This window comes from Echiichthys vipera, assembly GCF_963691815.1.
Source record: "Echiichthys vipera genome assembly, chromosome: 2".
NCBI lineage: Eukaryota > Metazoa > Chordata > Actinopteri > Perciformes > Trachinidae > Echiichthys > Echiichthys vipera.
In genome coordinates, this window is record NC_139827.1 from 251,781 (window position 1) to 266,780 (window position 15,000).

Sequence of the window (15,000 nt, forward strand, 5' to 3'; positions counted from 1 at the left end):
TCATCTAGAACCTTAGAACCAGAGTCACATCCTGTCTCTAAAGGTCATCTAGAACCATAGAACCAGAGTCACATCCTGTCTCTAAAGGTCATCTAGAACCTTAGAACCAGAGTCACATCCTGTCTCTAAAGGTCATCTAGAACCTTAGAACCAGAGTCACATCCTGTCTCTAAAGGTCATCTAGAACCATAGAACCAGAGTCACATCCTGTCTCTAAAGGTCATCTAGAACCTTAGAACCAGAGTCACATCCTGTCTCTAAAGGTCATCTAGAACCTTAGAACCAGAGTCACATCCTGTCTCTAAAGGTCATCTAGAACCATAGAACCAGAGTCACATCCTGTCTCTAAAGGTCGTCTAGAACCTTAGAACCAGAGTCACATCCTGTCTCTAAAGGTCATCTAGAACCTTAGAACCAGAGTCACATCCTGTCTCTAAAGGTCATCTAGAACCTTAGAACCAGAGTCACATCCTGTCTCTAAAGGTCATCTAGAACCTTAGAACCAGAGTCACATCCTGTCTCTAAAGGTCATCTAGAACCATAGAACCAGAGTCACATCCTGTCTCTAAAGGTCATCTAGAACCTTAGAACCAGAGTCACATCCTGTCTCTAAAGATCATCTAGAACCTTAGAACCAGAGTCACATCCTGTCTCTAAAGATCATCTAGAACCTTAGAACCAGAGTCACATCCTGTCTCTAAAGGTCATCTAGAACCTTAGAACCAGAGTCACATCCTGTCTCTAAAGGTCATCTAGAACCATAGAACCAGAGTCACATCCTGTCTCTAAAGGTCATCTAGAACCTTAGAACCAGAGTCACATCCTGTCTCTAAAGCTCATCTAGAACCTTAGAACCAGAGTCACATCCTGTCTCTAAAGGTCATCTAGAACCTTAGAACCAGAGTCACATCCTGTCTCTAAAGGTCATCTAGAACCTTAGAACCAGAGTCACACCCCCTGGTCTGACACGTTGCTGAGGTTCTGGTTCTGGTTCTGGTTCTGGCTCTGCAGGGATCCAGCTGAGGAAGGTGCAGGAGCAGCGTGAGCAGGAGGAGGCCAAGAAGCGAGAGCCCACAGGAAATGATGTCGCCACCATCCTGTCGCGGCGCATCGCGGTGGAGTACAGCGAATCAGAGGAGGAGTCTGAGCCCGAGGACCAGGAGTGGTCCGACTGAGGAACCTCAGACACAGAACGCTAACAGAACCTGAAGACGAGACGCTAACGACAAGAGACGCTAACGACAAGAGACGCTAACGACAAGAGACGCTAACGACAAGAGACGCTAACGACAAGATGCTGACAAAAAGAGACGCTAACGACAAGATGCTAACGACAAGATGCTGACAAAAAGAGACGCTAACGACATGAGACGCTAACATGAAGATGGTAACGCGGACACGCTAACATGGAAGCGCTAACGTGGACATGCTAGCGTGGACACGCTAACGCAGACATGCTAACGCGGCGTCAGGCAGCTGTTTCCTGGTTGTTTTTCTTCGTGGTGAATAAAAACGTTTGGACTTCCTGTTCCTTTGTTTACAGTTTGACATCAGCTGTTTTTGTTTTGGTTAGTTAGTTGCTATGGTAACCAGTGTCACGATGAACTCCTCTGAATATCGTTGGTGTGATGTCATCGTGTGGTGACATCATCACAGCTGATGACATCACCGCTCGTCCCCTCTGTGATTGGTTGTGATTCTGCATGCTGCTGGAACACTTCCTGTTTGTGTTTCAGCTCCGTGAACGTTAAATATTAAACATGAAGTTATGAAGAATGTTCATCGGCTCCTCTTTGTTTTAATAAACAAGAATAAAGTTCTGAGCTTCACTGAAACAGTGCGAACCACAACATGAAGGCGACGGTGACGGAGGAGAAACCGCCGAGCGACAGAGTCTCAAACACAGACGCTGCCAACTGTTCATCCGTGTCACAGTCCGTAACTTCCTTCTTCAGTCCGAACACAAACATCCACACGAGTAACGTCAGAGAACAGGACCGGAGCTCGCTCCAGACCCACTGTGACCCACTGTGACCCCCGTGACCCCCGTGACCCACTGTGACCCTCTGTGACCCCCATGACCGACTGTGACCCTCTGTGACCCTCTGTGACCCGCTGTGACCCGCTGTGACCCACTGTGACCCCCGTGACCCACTGTGACCCTCTGTGACCCTCTGTGACCCCCGTGACCCACTGTGACCCGCTGTGACCCTCTGTGACCCGCTGTGACCCGCTGTGACCCCTGTGACCCACTGTGACCCCTGTGACCCGCTGTGACCCCTGTGACCCGCTGTGACCCGCTGTGACCCACTGTGACCCTCTGTGACCCACTGTGACCCACTGTGACCCTCTGTGACCCACTGTGACCCTCTGTGACCCACTGTGACCCTCTGTGACCCACTGTGACCCGCTGTGACCCGCTGTGACCCACTGTGACCCGCTGTGACCCGCTGTGACCCACTGTGACCCGCTGTGACCCTCTGTGACCCTCTGTGACCCCGGTGACCCGCTGTGACCCGCGTGACCCTCTGTGACCCCGGTGACCCACTGTGACCCACTGTGACCCTCTGTGACCCTCTGTGACCCACTGTGACCCGCTGTGACCCTCTGTGACCCTCTGTGACCCCCGTGACCCTCTGTGACCCACTGTGACCCTCTGTGACCCTCTGTGACCCCCGTGACCCTCTGTGACCCACTGTGACCCTCTGTGACCCTCTGTGACCCGCTGTGACCCGCTGTGACCCGCTGTGACCCTCTGTGACCCTCTGTGACCCTCTGTGACCCCCGTGACCCTCTGTGACCCTCTGTGACCCTCTGTGACCCACTGTGACCCTCTGTGACCCGCTGTGACCCTCTGTGACCCTCTGTGACCCTCTGTGACCCTCTGTGACCCGCTGTGACCCTCTGTGACCCACTGTGACCCTCTGTGACCCACTGTGACCCTCTGTGACCCACTGTGACCCGCTGTGACCCGCTGTGACCCTCTGTGACCCACTGTGACCCCCGTGACCTGCTGTGACCCGCTGTGACCCGCTGTGACCCACTGTGACCCACTGTGACCCACTGTGACCCTCTGTGACCCGCTGTGACCCGCTGTGACCCCCGTGACCCGCGTGACCCTCTGTGACCCGCTGTGACCCCCGTGACCCACTGTGACCCTCTGTGACCCGCTGTGACCCACTGTGACCCTCTGTGACCCACTGTGACCCACTGTGACCCACTGTGACCCTCTGTGACCCGCTGTGACCCACTGTGACCCACTGTGACCCTCTGTGACCCTCTGTGACCCACTGTGACCCTCTGTGACCCACTGTGACCCACTGTGACCCCTGTGACCCTCTGTGACCCTCTGTGACCCACTGTGACCCTGACCCGCTGTGACCCACTGTGACCCACTGTGACCCTCTGTGACCCTCTGTGACCCACTGTGACCCTGACCCGCTGTGACCCTCTGTGACCCACTGTGACCCTGACCCGCTGTGACCCGCTGTGACCCTCTGTGACCCTCTGTGACCCTCTGTGACCCGCTGTGACCCCTGTGACCCGCTGTGACCCGCTGTGACCCTCTGTGACCCCTGTGACCCACTGTGACCCACTGTGACCCTCTGTGACCCTTGTGACCCACTGTGACCCTCTGTGACCCTCTGTGACCCTCTGTGACCCTCTGCGACCCTCTGTGACCCGCTGCGACCCTCTGTGACCCGCTGTGACCCCTGTGACCCGCTGTGACCCACTGTGACCCGCTGTGACCCACTGTGACCCACTGTGACCCGCTGTGACCCTCTGTGACCCTCTGCGACCCTCTGTGACCCGCTGTGACCCCTGTGACCCGCTGTGACCCACTGTGACCCGCTGTGACCCTCTGTGACCCTCTGTGACCCACTGTGACCCTGACCCGCTGTGACCCGCTGTGACCCACTGTGACCCGCTGTGACCCTCTGTGACCCTCTGTGACCCACTGTGACCCCTGTGACCCGCTGTGACCCACTGTGACCCTCTGTGACCCGCTGTGACCCCTGTGACCCGCTGTGACCCGCTGTGACCCTCTGTGACCCACTGTGACCCTCTGTGACCCTCTGTGACCCACTGTGACCCGCTGTGACCCTCTGTGACCCACTGTGACCCTCTGTGACCCACTGTGACCCCTGTGACCCGCTGTGACCCACTGTGACCCGCTGTGACCCGCTGTGACCCCTGTGACCCTCTGTGACCCACTGTGACCCACTGTGACCCTCTGTGACCCCTGTGACCCTCTGTGACCCACTGTGACCCGCTGTGACCCGCTGTGACCCCTGTGACCCTCTGTGACCCACTGTGACCCTCTGTGACCCTCTGTGACCCACTGTGACCCTCTGTGACCCGCTTTGACCCTCTGTGACCCTCTGTGACCCACTGTGACCCTGACCCCCTGTGACCCGCTGTGACCCACTGTGACCCTCTGTGACCCACTGTGACCCTCTGTGACCCGCTGTGACCCTCTGTGACCCGCTGTGACCCACTGTGACCCACTGTGACCCTCTGTGACCCTCTGTGACCCGCTGTGACCCTCTGTGACCCACTGTGACCCACTGTGACCCACTGTGACCCACTGTGACCCTCTGTGACCCTCTGTGACCCGCTGTGACCCTCTGTGACCCGCTGTGACCCACTGTGACCCACTGTGACCCACTGTGACCCTCTGTGACCCGCTGTGACCCGCTGTGACCCACTGTGACCCTCTGTGACTCCCGTGACCCACTGTGACCCCCGTGACCCTCTGTGACCCTCTGTGACCCACTGTGACCCTCTGTGACCCTCTGTGACCCACTGTGACCCACTGTGACCCTCTGTGACCCCCGTGACCCGCTGTGACCCACTGTGACCCACTGTGACCCTCTGTGACCCCCGTGACCCGCTGTGACCCGCTGTGACCCACTGTGACCCTCTGTGACCCTCTGTGACCCCCGTGACCCACTGTGACCCCCGTGACCCTCTGTGACCCTCTGTGACCCACTGTGACCCGCTGTGACCCTCTGTGACCCTCTGTGACCCACTGTGACCCTCTGTGACCCACTGTGACCCACTGTGACCCTCTGTGACCCACTGTGACCCACTGTGACCCTCTGTGACCCCCGTGACCCGCTGTGACCCTCTGTGACCCTCTGTGACCCTCTGTGACCCTCTGTGACCCTCTGTGACCCCCGTGACCTGCTGTGACCCCCGTGACCTGCTGTGACCCCCGTGACCTGCTGTGACCCACTGTGACCCTCTGTGACCCGCTGTGACCCGCTGTGACCCTCCGTGACCCCCGTGACCCACTGTGACCCGCTGTGACCCTCTGTGACCCGCTGTGACCCACTGTGACCCCCGTGACCCACTGTGACCCCCGTGACCCCCGTGACCCTGACCCGCTGTGACCCACTGTGACCCTCTGTGACCCTCTGTGACCCTCTGTGACCCCCGTGACCCACTGTGACCCCCGTGACCCGCTGTGACCCTCTGTGACCCACTGTGACCCTCTGTGACCCACTGTGACCCCCGTGACCCTCTGTGACCCTCTGTGACCCTCTGTGACCCGCTGTGACCCTCTGTGACCCCCGTGACCCGCTGTGACCCTCTGTGACCCTCTAGACCCGCTGTGACCCTCTGTGACCCTCTGTGACCCTCTGTGACCCTCTGTGACCCACTGTGACCCTCTGTGACCCCCGTGACCCACTGTGACCCTCTGTGACCCTCTGTGACCCGCTGTGACCCCCGTGACCCTCTGTGACCCTCTGTGACCCGCTGTGACCCCCGTGACCCTCTGTGACCCTCTGTGACCCGCTGTGACCCTCTGTGACCCACTGTGACCCTCTGTGACCCTCTGTGACCCTCTGTGACCCCCGTGACCCTCTGTGACCCTCTGTGACCCGCTGTGACCCACTGTGACCCTCTGTGACCCACTGTGACCCTCTGTGACCCACTGTGACCCTCTGTGACCCGCTGTGACCCACTGTGACCCCCGTGACCCTCTGTGACCCACTGTGACCCTCTGTGACCCGCTGTGACCCACTGTGACCCCCGTGACCCTCTGTGACCCACTGTGACCCACTGTGACCCCCGTGACCCTCTGTGACCCACTGTGACCCTCTGTGACCCTCTGTGACCCACTGTGACCTGCTGTGACCCACTGTGACCCTCTGTGACCCACTGTGACCTGCTGTGACCCTCTGTGACCCTCTGTGACCCACTGTGACCCTCTGTGACCCACTGTGACCCCCGTGACCCTCTGTGACCCTCTGTGACCCTCTGTGACCCACTGTGACCCTCTGTGACCCTCTGTGACCCACTGTGACCCCCGTGACCCTCTGTGACCCTCTGTGACCCTCTGTGACCCGCTGTGACCCTCTGTGACCCTCTGTGACCCTCTGTGACCCGCTGTGACCCTCTGTGACCTGCTGTGACCCGCTGTGACCCACTGTGACCCTCTGTGACCCACTGTGACCCTCTGTGAGCCTCTGTGACCCACTGTGACCCTCTGTGACCCACTGTGACCCTCTGTGACCCTCTGTGACCCACTGTGACCCCCGTGACCCTCTGTGACCCTCTGTGACCCGCTGTGACCCTCTGTGACCCTCTGTGACCCTCTGTGACCCGCTGTGACCCTCTGTGACCCTCTGTGACCCACTGTGACCCCCGTGACCCTCTGTGACCCTCTGTGACCCTCTGTGACCCGCTGTGACCCTCTGTGACCTGCTGTGACCCGCTGTGACCCTCTGTGACCCACTGTGACCCGCTGTGACCCACTGTGACCCTCTGTGACCCTCTGTGACCCTCTGTGACCTGCTGTGACCCGCTGTGACCCTCTGTGACCCGCTGTGACCCACTGAGACCCGCTGTGACCTGCTGTGACCCGCTGTGACCCTCTGTGACCCTCTGTGACCCTCTGTGACCTGCTGTGACCCTCTGTGACCCTCTGTGACCCACTGTGACCCTCTGTGACCCTCTGTGACCCACTGTGACCCTCTGTGACCCGCTGTGACACAAACATATAAACATATGTTTATATATTTATATGTTTGTGTTTCTGTTTCATCGGTTTGGGTTAAAAATGCTAATTTCCTTTGTTCTTTTATTTGATTTGACAGAATTAAATTTTCTTCTTCTTTGTTTCTCTGAAAGTTTGAATGTTGTAAAATCTGAATTATGAAAAAAACATTTGTTTTATAAAGTTGGTGCAGTCACGCGACTCACCTGCAGGGGGCGGCAGAGGGGCTGCGGTAATACAGCTGCAGAAGAAGAGAGAGGGAGCACGGGAGGAAGAGGAAGAGAGAGAGAGGGAGAGAGAGAGAGAGAGAACGGGAGGAAGAGAAGAAGAGAAAGAGAAGAAGAGAGAGAGAGAGAGAGAGAGAGAGAGAGAGAGAGAGAGAGAGAGAGAGAGAGAGAACGGGAGAAGAAGAAGAAGAAGAAGCAGCAGAAGAAGAAGAAGAGCGCAGCTGCTGTGAGTTGAAACTTTGAGTCACGTGGTTTTGAAACAAACAGGAAGCTGCTGCGGATCCGTTAACACGTGACGTCAGACACCACGTGATTAAGGACACGTGCTCAGCTTTAAACTTCCTGCTTTTACACTTTAAAGTTTTAAACCAGGAAACAATAAAAAAACAGGTTTAATTTATAATATCAGGAAACGTGTGTCTGTGGATGACGGCGTGCAGATGTGCTGATGGCGTGCTGATGTGCTGATGGCGTGCTGATGTGCTGATGGCGTGCTGATGTGTTGATGGCGTGCAGATGTGTTGATGGCGTGCAGATGTGCTGATGGCGTGCAGACCTGGTGACGGCGTGCAGACGTGGTGATGGTGGTGCAGACGTGGTGCCTGTCGTTCCGGCAGCCGTACGCCGGGCTGGTCCTGGACGGCGTGAAGACGGTGGAGAGCCGCTGGAGGCCCCTGCTGGCGCCGCTGCAGAACCAGACCCTGGCGATCCACGTGGCCTGGCGGGACTGGGAGGGCGAGGAGTGGAGGGCGGCGCTCAGCGACCTGCTGGGAATGAACGGCGTCCAGATCGAAGCGCTGCTGGAGTCCGGAGAGAGGTTCGGCCGCGGCGTGGTGGCAGGTGGGTCGGCGGGGGTCTGATGGTCCCCGTGTCCTCACCCGTGTCCTCACCCGTGTCCTCACCCGTGTCCTCACCCGTGTCCTCACCCGTGTCCTCACCCGTGTCCTCACCCGTGTCCTCTGTTTCAGGGTTGGTGGATGTGGGCGGGACCTGGCTGTGCCCCGCCTCCCTGCAGGGGGAGGAGCTCCAGCGTCTGGAGCGCTCGGCCCTCCTGATTGGTCTGCAGGAGAAGCACCTGACCCGCCTGTCCAACCCGCGCTGGCTGAAGGCGCCGCTGAGCGCCCAGGGGGGGCGGGACCTCTGGACCGTGGACATCCCCTTGGAGCTGTTACCATGACGACAAGCCACAGACGGAAGCGTCTCATTGGAGGAAACGTGCTGAACTGAATATCAGGCTTTTATTGTGAAAGGTGCAGTTTCCTGTTTGAATAATAAAGTTCTGAAGTTCGTGAAGGTGAAAAACTTTATTTGAACGTCAAACACAAAAACATCCTGTCACAACCAGGGACTGGCCACGCCCCTCGCTCTGATTGGCTCGTGGACTTGAACAAACACAAACTTACATCATCACTGAGAACGCCGTCACCATGGTTACCGAGGCAACGCGCTGCTCACTGACGAGTCAACTAACGTCCAAACAAACAGGAAGTGAGTGACTACGCTGTTAGCCACACGCTAACAGTTAGCATATGGGCTGCATGATTTTGAATGTGAAGCTAACATGCTAACACGCTAACACAGGAAACCAAAATAAAGACTTTGAACTTGAGTCTGTTTCTAACTTTGACGCGTTTGTATTTCCTGTTAGCGCCGCTCATTGAGAACACAGGGAGTTGTTAGCGGCGAGCTAACAGCTGAGGCGTGCGCGTTAGATGGCGGGGGGGATGTAGTGGGCCGCCGTGTGGTGGGGGGCCGGGCCTGTGATGTACCCGACCACGTGGCCGGGGTTGGGGGTGGGGCAGTAGACCCGTGTGGCGTGGCCTCCGCCCTGCAGCGCCCCCCAGTGGGCGGAGGGCGGGAGGCAGGCGTGGTAGGAGGCGTGATGGGTGAGGTGGGCGGGGTGAGACACAGGAGGCGGGGCCGAGGACAGGTAGGTGGGCGGGGGCGGGGCTTCATACGGCAGCTGCATCAGCGGAGTGGGGAGGGGCGTCTGATCCTGGTACAGGAGCGCCGCAGAGGGGGCGTGGCCTTCACCTGAGGGGGCGGGGCCTGACAGAGAAAACAAACCACGATTAGACCAGAGGGGGAGGGACCGCCACCAGACGGCGCCCTGGCAGCGTCGGCCATTTTGGACTGAAGGCGTCCTGTAACAACGAAGAACCTGAAACTTTTGATGAGACAAAAATAAAACCGTGTCGCGTCTGATACTCACCGCCGCCGTGTCCGTCCGTCTGCCCGTCTCCCGCCCTGGTGGATTCTGGGTAGGAGGAGGGGGGGTGATGGGGGCCTCGGGTCGTCTCAGGGTACACAGGAGGGGCCGCTGAGGACAGAAGACCAGGACGGGTCACTTCCTGTGAGGGCTGCGGGTTCTCACTTACCCCAGGATCAAAGCCTCTGATTGGACCGCTACAGAGGGGGCGGAGCTCCAGACGACCCATGTGACTGATGTACTTTAGATTAAAGACTCTTATTGTGAAAGTCTCCCCTCTGTGGTCCTAACAGGACTCTTATTGTGAAAGTCTCCCCTGTGTGATCCTAACAGGACTCTTATTGTGAAAGTCTCCCCTCTGTGATCCTAACAGGACTCTTATTGTGAAAGTCTCCCCTCTGTGATCCTAACAGGACTCTTATTGTGAAAGTCTCCCCTCTGTGATCCTAACAGGACTCTTATTGTGAAAGTCTCCCCTCTGTGATCCTAACAGGACTCTTATTGTGAAAGTCTCCCCTCTGTGATCCTAACAGGACTCTTATTGTGAAAGTCTCCCCTCTGTGATCCTAACAGGACTCTTATTGTGAAAGTCGCCCCTCTGTGATCCTAACAGGACTCTTATTGTGAAAAGCCGGGTCTTACTGTGCAGGGGGGGCTCCGGGCTCAGGTAGTGCTGGTACGAGTACGAGGCGTCCGGCGAGGAGGCGGGGTACGCCTGCTGCTGGGTCCAGCTGCTCTGATGGGTCCACTGAGGGGGGACAGACACTCAACACAGGGGACACACAGGGACCAGGGTCCACCTGGACCAGGGTCCACCTGGACCTGGGTCCACTGAGGGGGGACACACAGGGACCAGGGTCCACCTGGACCAGGGTCCACCTGGACCCGGGTCCACTGAGGGGGGACACACAGGGACCAGGGTCCACCTGGACCTGGGTCCACTGAGGGGGGACAGACAGGGACCAGGGTCCACCTGGACCTGGTCCACCTCGGCTCGTGTGTGTTTGTGAAGCTCACCTGGACTCCTAAGTTGAAGTAATACTGGAGAACTCTGCAGTCTACACACACACACACACACACACACACACACACACACACACACACACACACACACACACACACACACACACACACACACACACACACACACACACACACACACACACACACACACACAGAGAGAGAGAGAGACACACACACACACAGAGTGAGACAGGAAGCAGCAACAGGAAGTGACACGTGTGGTTGCTGCTCGACCTCTGACCTCGGGGCAGGTCGCTGCCGTTGGGGTCGTAGGAGTAAGGGGGCGGAGCCACGACGGTGCACAGGGACTCGCCCATCTCACTCACCAACCAGGGGGAGGCGGCCGGGATCGCCATGGCAACTGAGGACGCACAACATCCCGCCACAATAAAAGCATTCAGCCACAGGTTTGAGTCTGTGTGTCTGTGTGTGTGTGTGTGTGTCTCTGCGTGTGTGTGTGTGCACCTGAGCGCGTCTGCGTGGCGGCCGGCAGGTGTGCGGCTGCAGGAACCCGTGCTGATGGCGAGGAGGGCGAGGAGGAGGAGGAGGAGGGCGAGGAGCAGATGGTGGTTAATGGCTTCACCTGCTGAGTGAAGCTGAAGGTCACTTCCTGTCTCTGTGGAGACGAGGACACGCCCACTTCCTGCTCGTCCTTTCAGAATAAGACAAGAAGTGTGTGTCAGTATTAAAGGTCAGGGGTCATAGGTCAGGAGTCAGCTCAGAGGTCAGGGGTCACAGGTGAGGGTTCACAGGTCAGGAGTCACAGGTCAGGGGTCACAGGTGAGGGTTCACAGGTCAGGAGTCACAGGTCAGGGGTCACAGGTGAGGGTTCACAGGTCAGGAGTCACAGGTCAGGAGTCACAGGTCAGGGGTCACAGGTCAGGAGTCACAGGTCAGGGGTCACAGGTCAGGAGTCACAGGTCAGGAGTCACAGGTGAGGGGTCACAGGTCAGGGGTCACAGGTCAGGGGTCACAGGTCAGGAGTCACAGGTCAGGAGTCACAGGTCAGGAGTCACAGGTCAGGGGTCACAGGTCAGGGGTCACAGGTCAGGAGTCACAGGTCAGGGGTCACAGATCAGGGGTCACAGGTCAGGAGTCACAGGTCAGGAGTCACAGGTGAGGGTTCACAGGTCAGGGGTCACAGGTCAGGGGTCACAGGTGAGGGGTCATAGGTCAGGGGTCACAGGTCAGGAGTCACAGGTCAGGGGTCACAGATCAGGGGTCACAGGTCAGGAGTCACAGGTCAGGAGTCACAGGTGAGGGTTCACAGGTCAGGGGTCACAGGTCAGGGGTCACAGGTGAGGGGTCATAGGTCAGGGGTCACAGGTGAGGGGTCAGGGGTCACAGGTGAGGGGTCAGGGGTCACAGGTCAGGAGTCACAGGTCAGGAGTCAGGGGTCACCGGTCAGGGGTCACAGGTCAGGAGTCACAGGTCAGGGGTCACAGGTCAGGAGTCAGGGGTCACAGGTCAGGAGTCAGGAGTCAGGGGTCACAGGTCAGGAGTCAGGGGTCACAGGTCAGGAGTCAGGGGTCACAGGTCAGGGGTCACAGGTCAGGGGTCACAGGTCAGGAGTCAGGGGTCACAGGTCAGCTGGTACCTGGGGGGCGGCGGTCTCAGCAGCGGTGTAAACGGCGGCGCTCTGGAAGCTCTGATCTGAAACACATTCGGTCCTCAGTCACTTCCTGTCGACGCTCGCCTCTGAAACACTGAAGTGAGACTCACCCTGACCGATGAAGAGGAACTCCTCTGTGAAGTCCGCTGAGACACACACACACACACACACACACACACACACACACACACACACACACACACACACACACACACACACACACACACACACACACACACACACACACACACATTAAAGAGTGTCACAGTGGGACTGATGATGATGAGCAGCGGCGTGCGGCGGCGCTCACCCGGGTCCTCGGCGGTGCTCGTGTCCTGGTCGTCCTCTGAGGAGCACCCGGGGGTGTTTCCAGGTTGGGGTGTGGGGGGGAGGGGCCCCGAGCCTCTCTGCAGTCTGTAGGAGGAGCCTGGAGGAGGGGGGGGGGCTCCCATGGAGGGGGGCGGAGCTCCCGCTGAGCCCTGAGGGAGGAGCCCCATGACATCATCAGAGGTCACGTTATAAACAAACAGATACTCTGAAGCTTCTCTGACGTCAACGACTGCAGGAAACCAAAGATGGCCGACGTGGTCGTCTCACCGGCAGCGGGGGGAAGGCGGCGTCGCCGGCGTCGTCCAGCTGGTAGTACGTGATGGACGCGTCCAGGTCCGCCGGCTCGTCGCCGCCCTCCACCGAGAACCCGAACTGACACTCTTTGTTCAGAGCGGCCGTCAGCTGACGGCGACTGCGCCTGAGCGACCACACACGAGCACGAGGAGGATGTAACAGCAAGCTAACGAGCTAATAACAAGCAGTTAACAAGCTAATAACAAGCTAACAACAAGCTAATAACAGGCTAACAACAAGCTAGTAACAGGCTAACAACAAGCTAATAACAATAACATGGTATCATCATCATCAGCGTGTCGTGGTGGAGCAAGTTTTACCGGGACCTGAAGGCGTAGTTGTCGTAGTCGTGGTAATATCTCCTGCTGGGGTGGTAGTAGGTCAGCTGTGGACCAATCAGGTGACGGTTCAGGAAACGGGAGGAGCTTCTGACCAGAACACACACACACACACACACACACACACACACACACACACACACACACACACACACACACACACACACACACACACACACACACACACACACACACACACACACACACACACACACACACAGTCAGGATCAGTTCTGAACGACCCGGTCCTGGATGTGGTCCTGGTCCCACCTGGAGGCTCCGTAGCGAGGCGGTCTGGCTGTGGGGTGGTGATGGTGCGGGGGGGCGTAGGGGTCGTAGGTCATGGCTCCAGGTGTGAGGGGAGGGGGCGGGCGGGGGTGGCCTGCCGGCTGGAAGCGGGGGGGCAGGGTGGAGGGGACAGGGCCTCCGTAGGAGGGCGGCGGCGGCATCAGCAGCTCCGCCCCCTTCACGCCGCTGCTGCCGCGAGACTTCCTGAAGTAACGATGGCGGTGATGCCGCTGACCACGAGAGTCTGGGTCTGCCAGACGGACAGGAAGTGTCAGTGTGAAGACAGGAAGTGTCAGTGTGAAGACAGGAAGCGTCAGTGTGAAGACAGGAAGTGTCAGTGTGAAGACAGGAAGCGTCAGTGTGAAGACAGGAAGTGTCAGTGTGAAGACAGGAAGTGTCAGTGTGAAGACAGGAAGCGTCAGTGTGAAGACAGGAAGTGTCAGTGTGAAGACAGGAAGCGTCAGTGTGAAGACAGGAAGCGTCAGTGTGAAGACAGGAAGTGTCAGTGTGAAGACAGGAAGTGTCAGTGTGAAGACAGGAAGTGTCAGTGTGAAGACAGGAAGTGTCAGTGTAAAGACAGGAAGTGTCAGTGTGAAGACAGGAAGTGTCAGAGTGAAGACAGGAAGTGTCAGTGTGAAGACAGGAAGTGTCAGAGTGAAGACAGGAAGTGTCAGAGTGAAGACAGGAAGTGTCAGAGTGAAGACAGGAAGTGTCAGAGTGAAGACAGGAAGTGTCAGTGTGAAGACAGGAAGTGTCAGTGTGAAGACAGGAAGTGTCAGTGTAAAGACAGGAAGTGTCAGTGTGAAGACAGGAAGTGTCAGAGTAAAGACAGGAAGTGTCAGAGTGAAGACAGGAAGTGTCAGAGTGAAGACAGGAAGTGTCAGAGTGAAGACAGGAAGTGTCAGTGTGAAGACAGGAAGTGTCAGTGTGAAGACAGGAAGTGTCAGTGTGAAGACAGGAAGTGTCAGAGTGAAGACAGGAAGTGTCAGAGTGAAGACAGGAAGTGTCAGAGTGAAGACAGGAAGTGTCAGTGTGAAGACAGGAAGTGTCCGTACCCAGCTCGCCTTTTCTGCTCGGCGCCGCCACGTTCCAGGCAGGAACTGGATTCACCGGCTTCAGATCCGTGAGAGGCACCAGGTGTCTGAGGACCAGAGGACACGTTACAGGGGACACGTTACAGGGGACACGTTACTGAGGACACGTTACAGGGGACACGTTACTGAGGACACGTTACCGGGGACACGTTACTGAGGACACGTTACTGAGGACACGTTACAGAGGACACGTTACTGAGGACACGTTACTGAGGACACGTTACAGGGGACACGTTACAGAGGACACGTTACAGAGGACACGTTACAGGGGACACGTTACTGAGGACACGTTACCGAGGACACGTTACCGAGGACACGTTACTGAGGACACATTACTGGGGACACGTTACAGGGGACACGTTACAGGGGACACGTTACTGAGGACACGTTACCGAGGACACGTTACCGAGGACACGTTACTGAGGACACGTTACAGAGGACACGTTACTGAGGACACGTTACTGAGGACACGTTACTGAGGACACGTTACAGAGGACACGTTACAGGGGACACGTTACTGAGGACACGTTACTGAGGACACGTTACAGAGGACACGTTACAGGGGACACGTTACAGAGG

The 15,000-nt window shown here is 57.5% G+C and overlaps 3 protein-coding genes across 5 annotated transcripts in view; 2 read left to right on the forward strand and 1 right to left on the reverse strand.

The window, feature by feature from the left end:
- Positions 1-1,175, forward strand: part of LOC310959714 (actin-binding protein WASF3-like) — a gene marked incomplete at both ends in the record, with an annotated part of 7,021 nt that extends 5,846 nt beyond the window's left edge. Inside the window, 1 exon segment of the mRNA XM_083931172.1 lies at positions 1,012-1,175. Within this exon segment, the coding sequence (XP_083787298.1) occupies positions 1,012-1,175 (164 nt within the window).
- A 6,103-nt stretch (positions 1,176-7,278) lies between these two features.
- LOC310959785 (protein EOLA1) lies at positions 7,279-8,842 on the forward strand. 3 transcript variants are annotated; one of them, XM_083931244.1, is made up of 3 exons: positions 7,279-7,459; positions 7,643-8,073; positions 8,202-8,842. In XM_083931244.1, the coding sequence occupies exons 2-3, from the start codon at positions 7,815-7,817 to the stop codon at positions 8,408-8,410; spliced, it is 468 nt and encodes a 155-aa protein (XP_083787370.1). In that variant the 5' UTR covers positions 7,279-7,459; positions 7,643-7,814; the 3' UTR covers positions 8,411-8,842. The 3 variants fall into 3 exon arrangements, with proteins under 3 accessions (XP_083787370.1, XP_083787369.1, XP_083787371.1); XM_083931243.1 differs by having other exon boundaries at positions 7,750-8,073; XM_083931245.1 differs by having other exon boundaries at positions 7,439-7,459; positions 7,674-8,073.
- A 99-nt stretch (positions 8,843-8,941) lies between these two features.
- The window catches only part of alg13 (ALG13 UDP-N-acetylglucosaminyltransferase subunit), a gene marked incomplete at both ends in the record, with an annotated part of 30,332 nt that continues 24,273 nt past the window's right edge, over positions 8,942-15,000 (reverse strand). The window contains 12 exons of the mRNA XM_083936027.1: positions 8,942-9,282; positions 9,440-9,553; positions 10,085-10,190; positions 10,460-10,500; positions 10,707-10,826; positions 10,931-11,117; positions 12,063-12,118; positions 12,388-12,556; positions 12,675-12,825; positions 13,022-13,129; positions 13,310-13,577; positions 14,383-14,468. Coding sequence (XP_083792153.1) covers positions 8,942-9,282; positions 9,440-9,553; positions 10,085-10,190; positions 10,460-10,500; positions 10,707-10,826; positions 10,931-11,117; positions 12,063-12,118; positions 12,388-12,556; positions 12,675-12,825; positions 13,022-13,129; positions 13,310-13,577; positions 14,383-14,468 — 1,747 coding nt within the window. The remainder of the gene's footprint in view (positions 9,283-9,439; positions 9,554-10,084; positions 10,191-10,459; positions 10,501-10,706; positions 10,827-10,930; positions 11,118-12,062; positions 12,119-12,387; positions 12,557-12,674; positions 12,826-13,021; positions 13,130-13,309; positions 13,578-14,382; positions 14,469-15,000) is intronic.

Coding starts and splice junctions, on each gene's coding strand:
- LOC310959785 (XM_083931244.1), top strand. CDS start 7,815: ATGGTGGTGCAGACGTGGTGCCTGTCGTTCCGGCAGCCGTACGCCGGG. Junction 8,074..8,201: donor CGGCCGCGGCGTGGTGGCAG/GTGGGTCGGCGG, acceptor CCTCTGTTTCAG/GGTTGGTGGATGTGGGCGGG.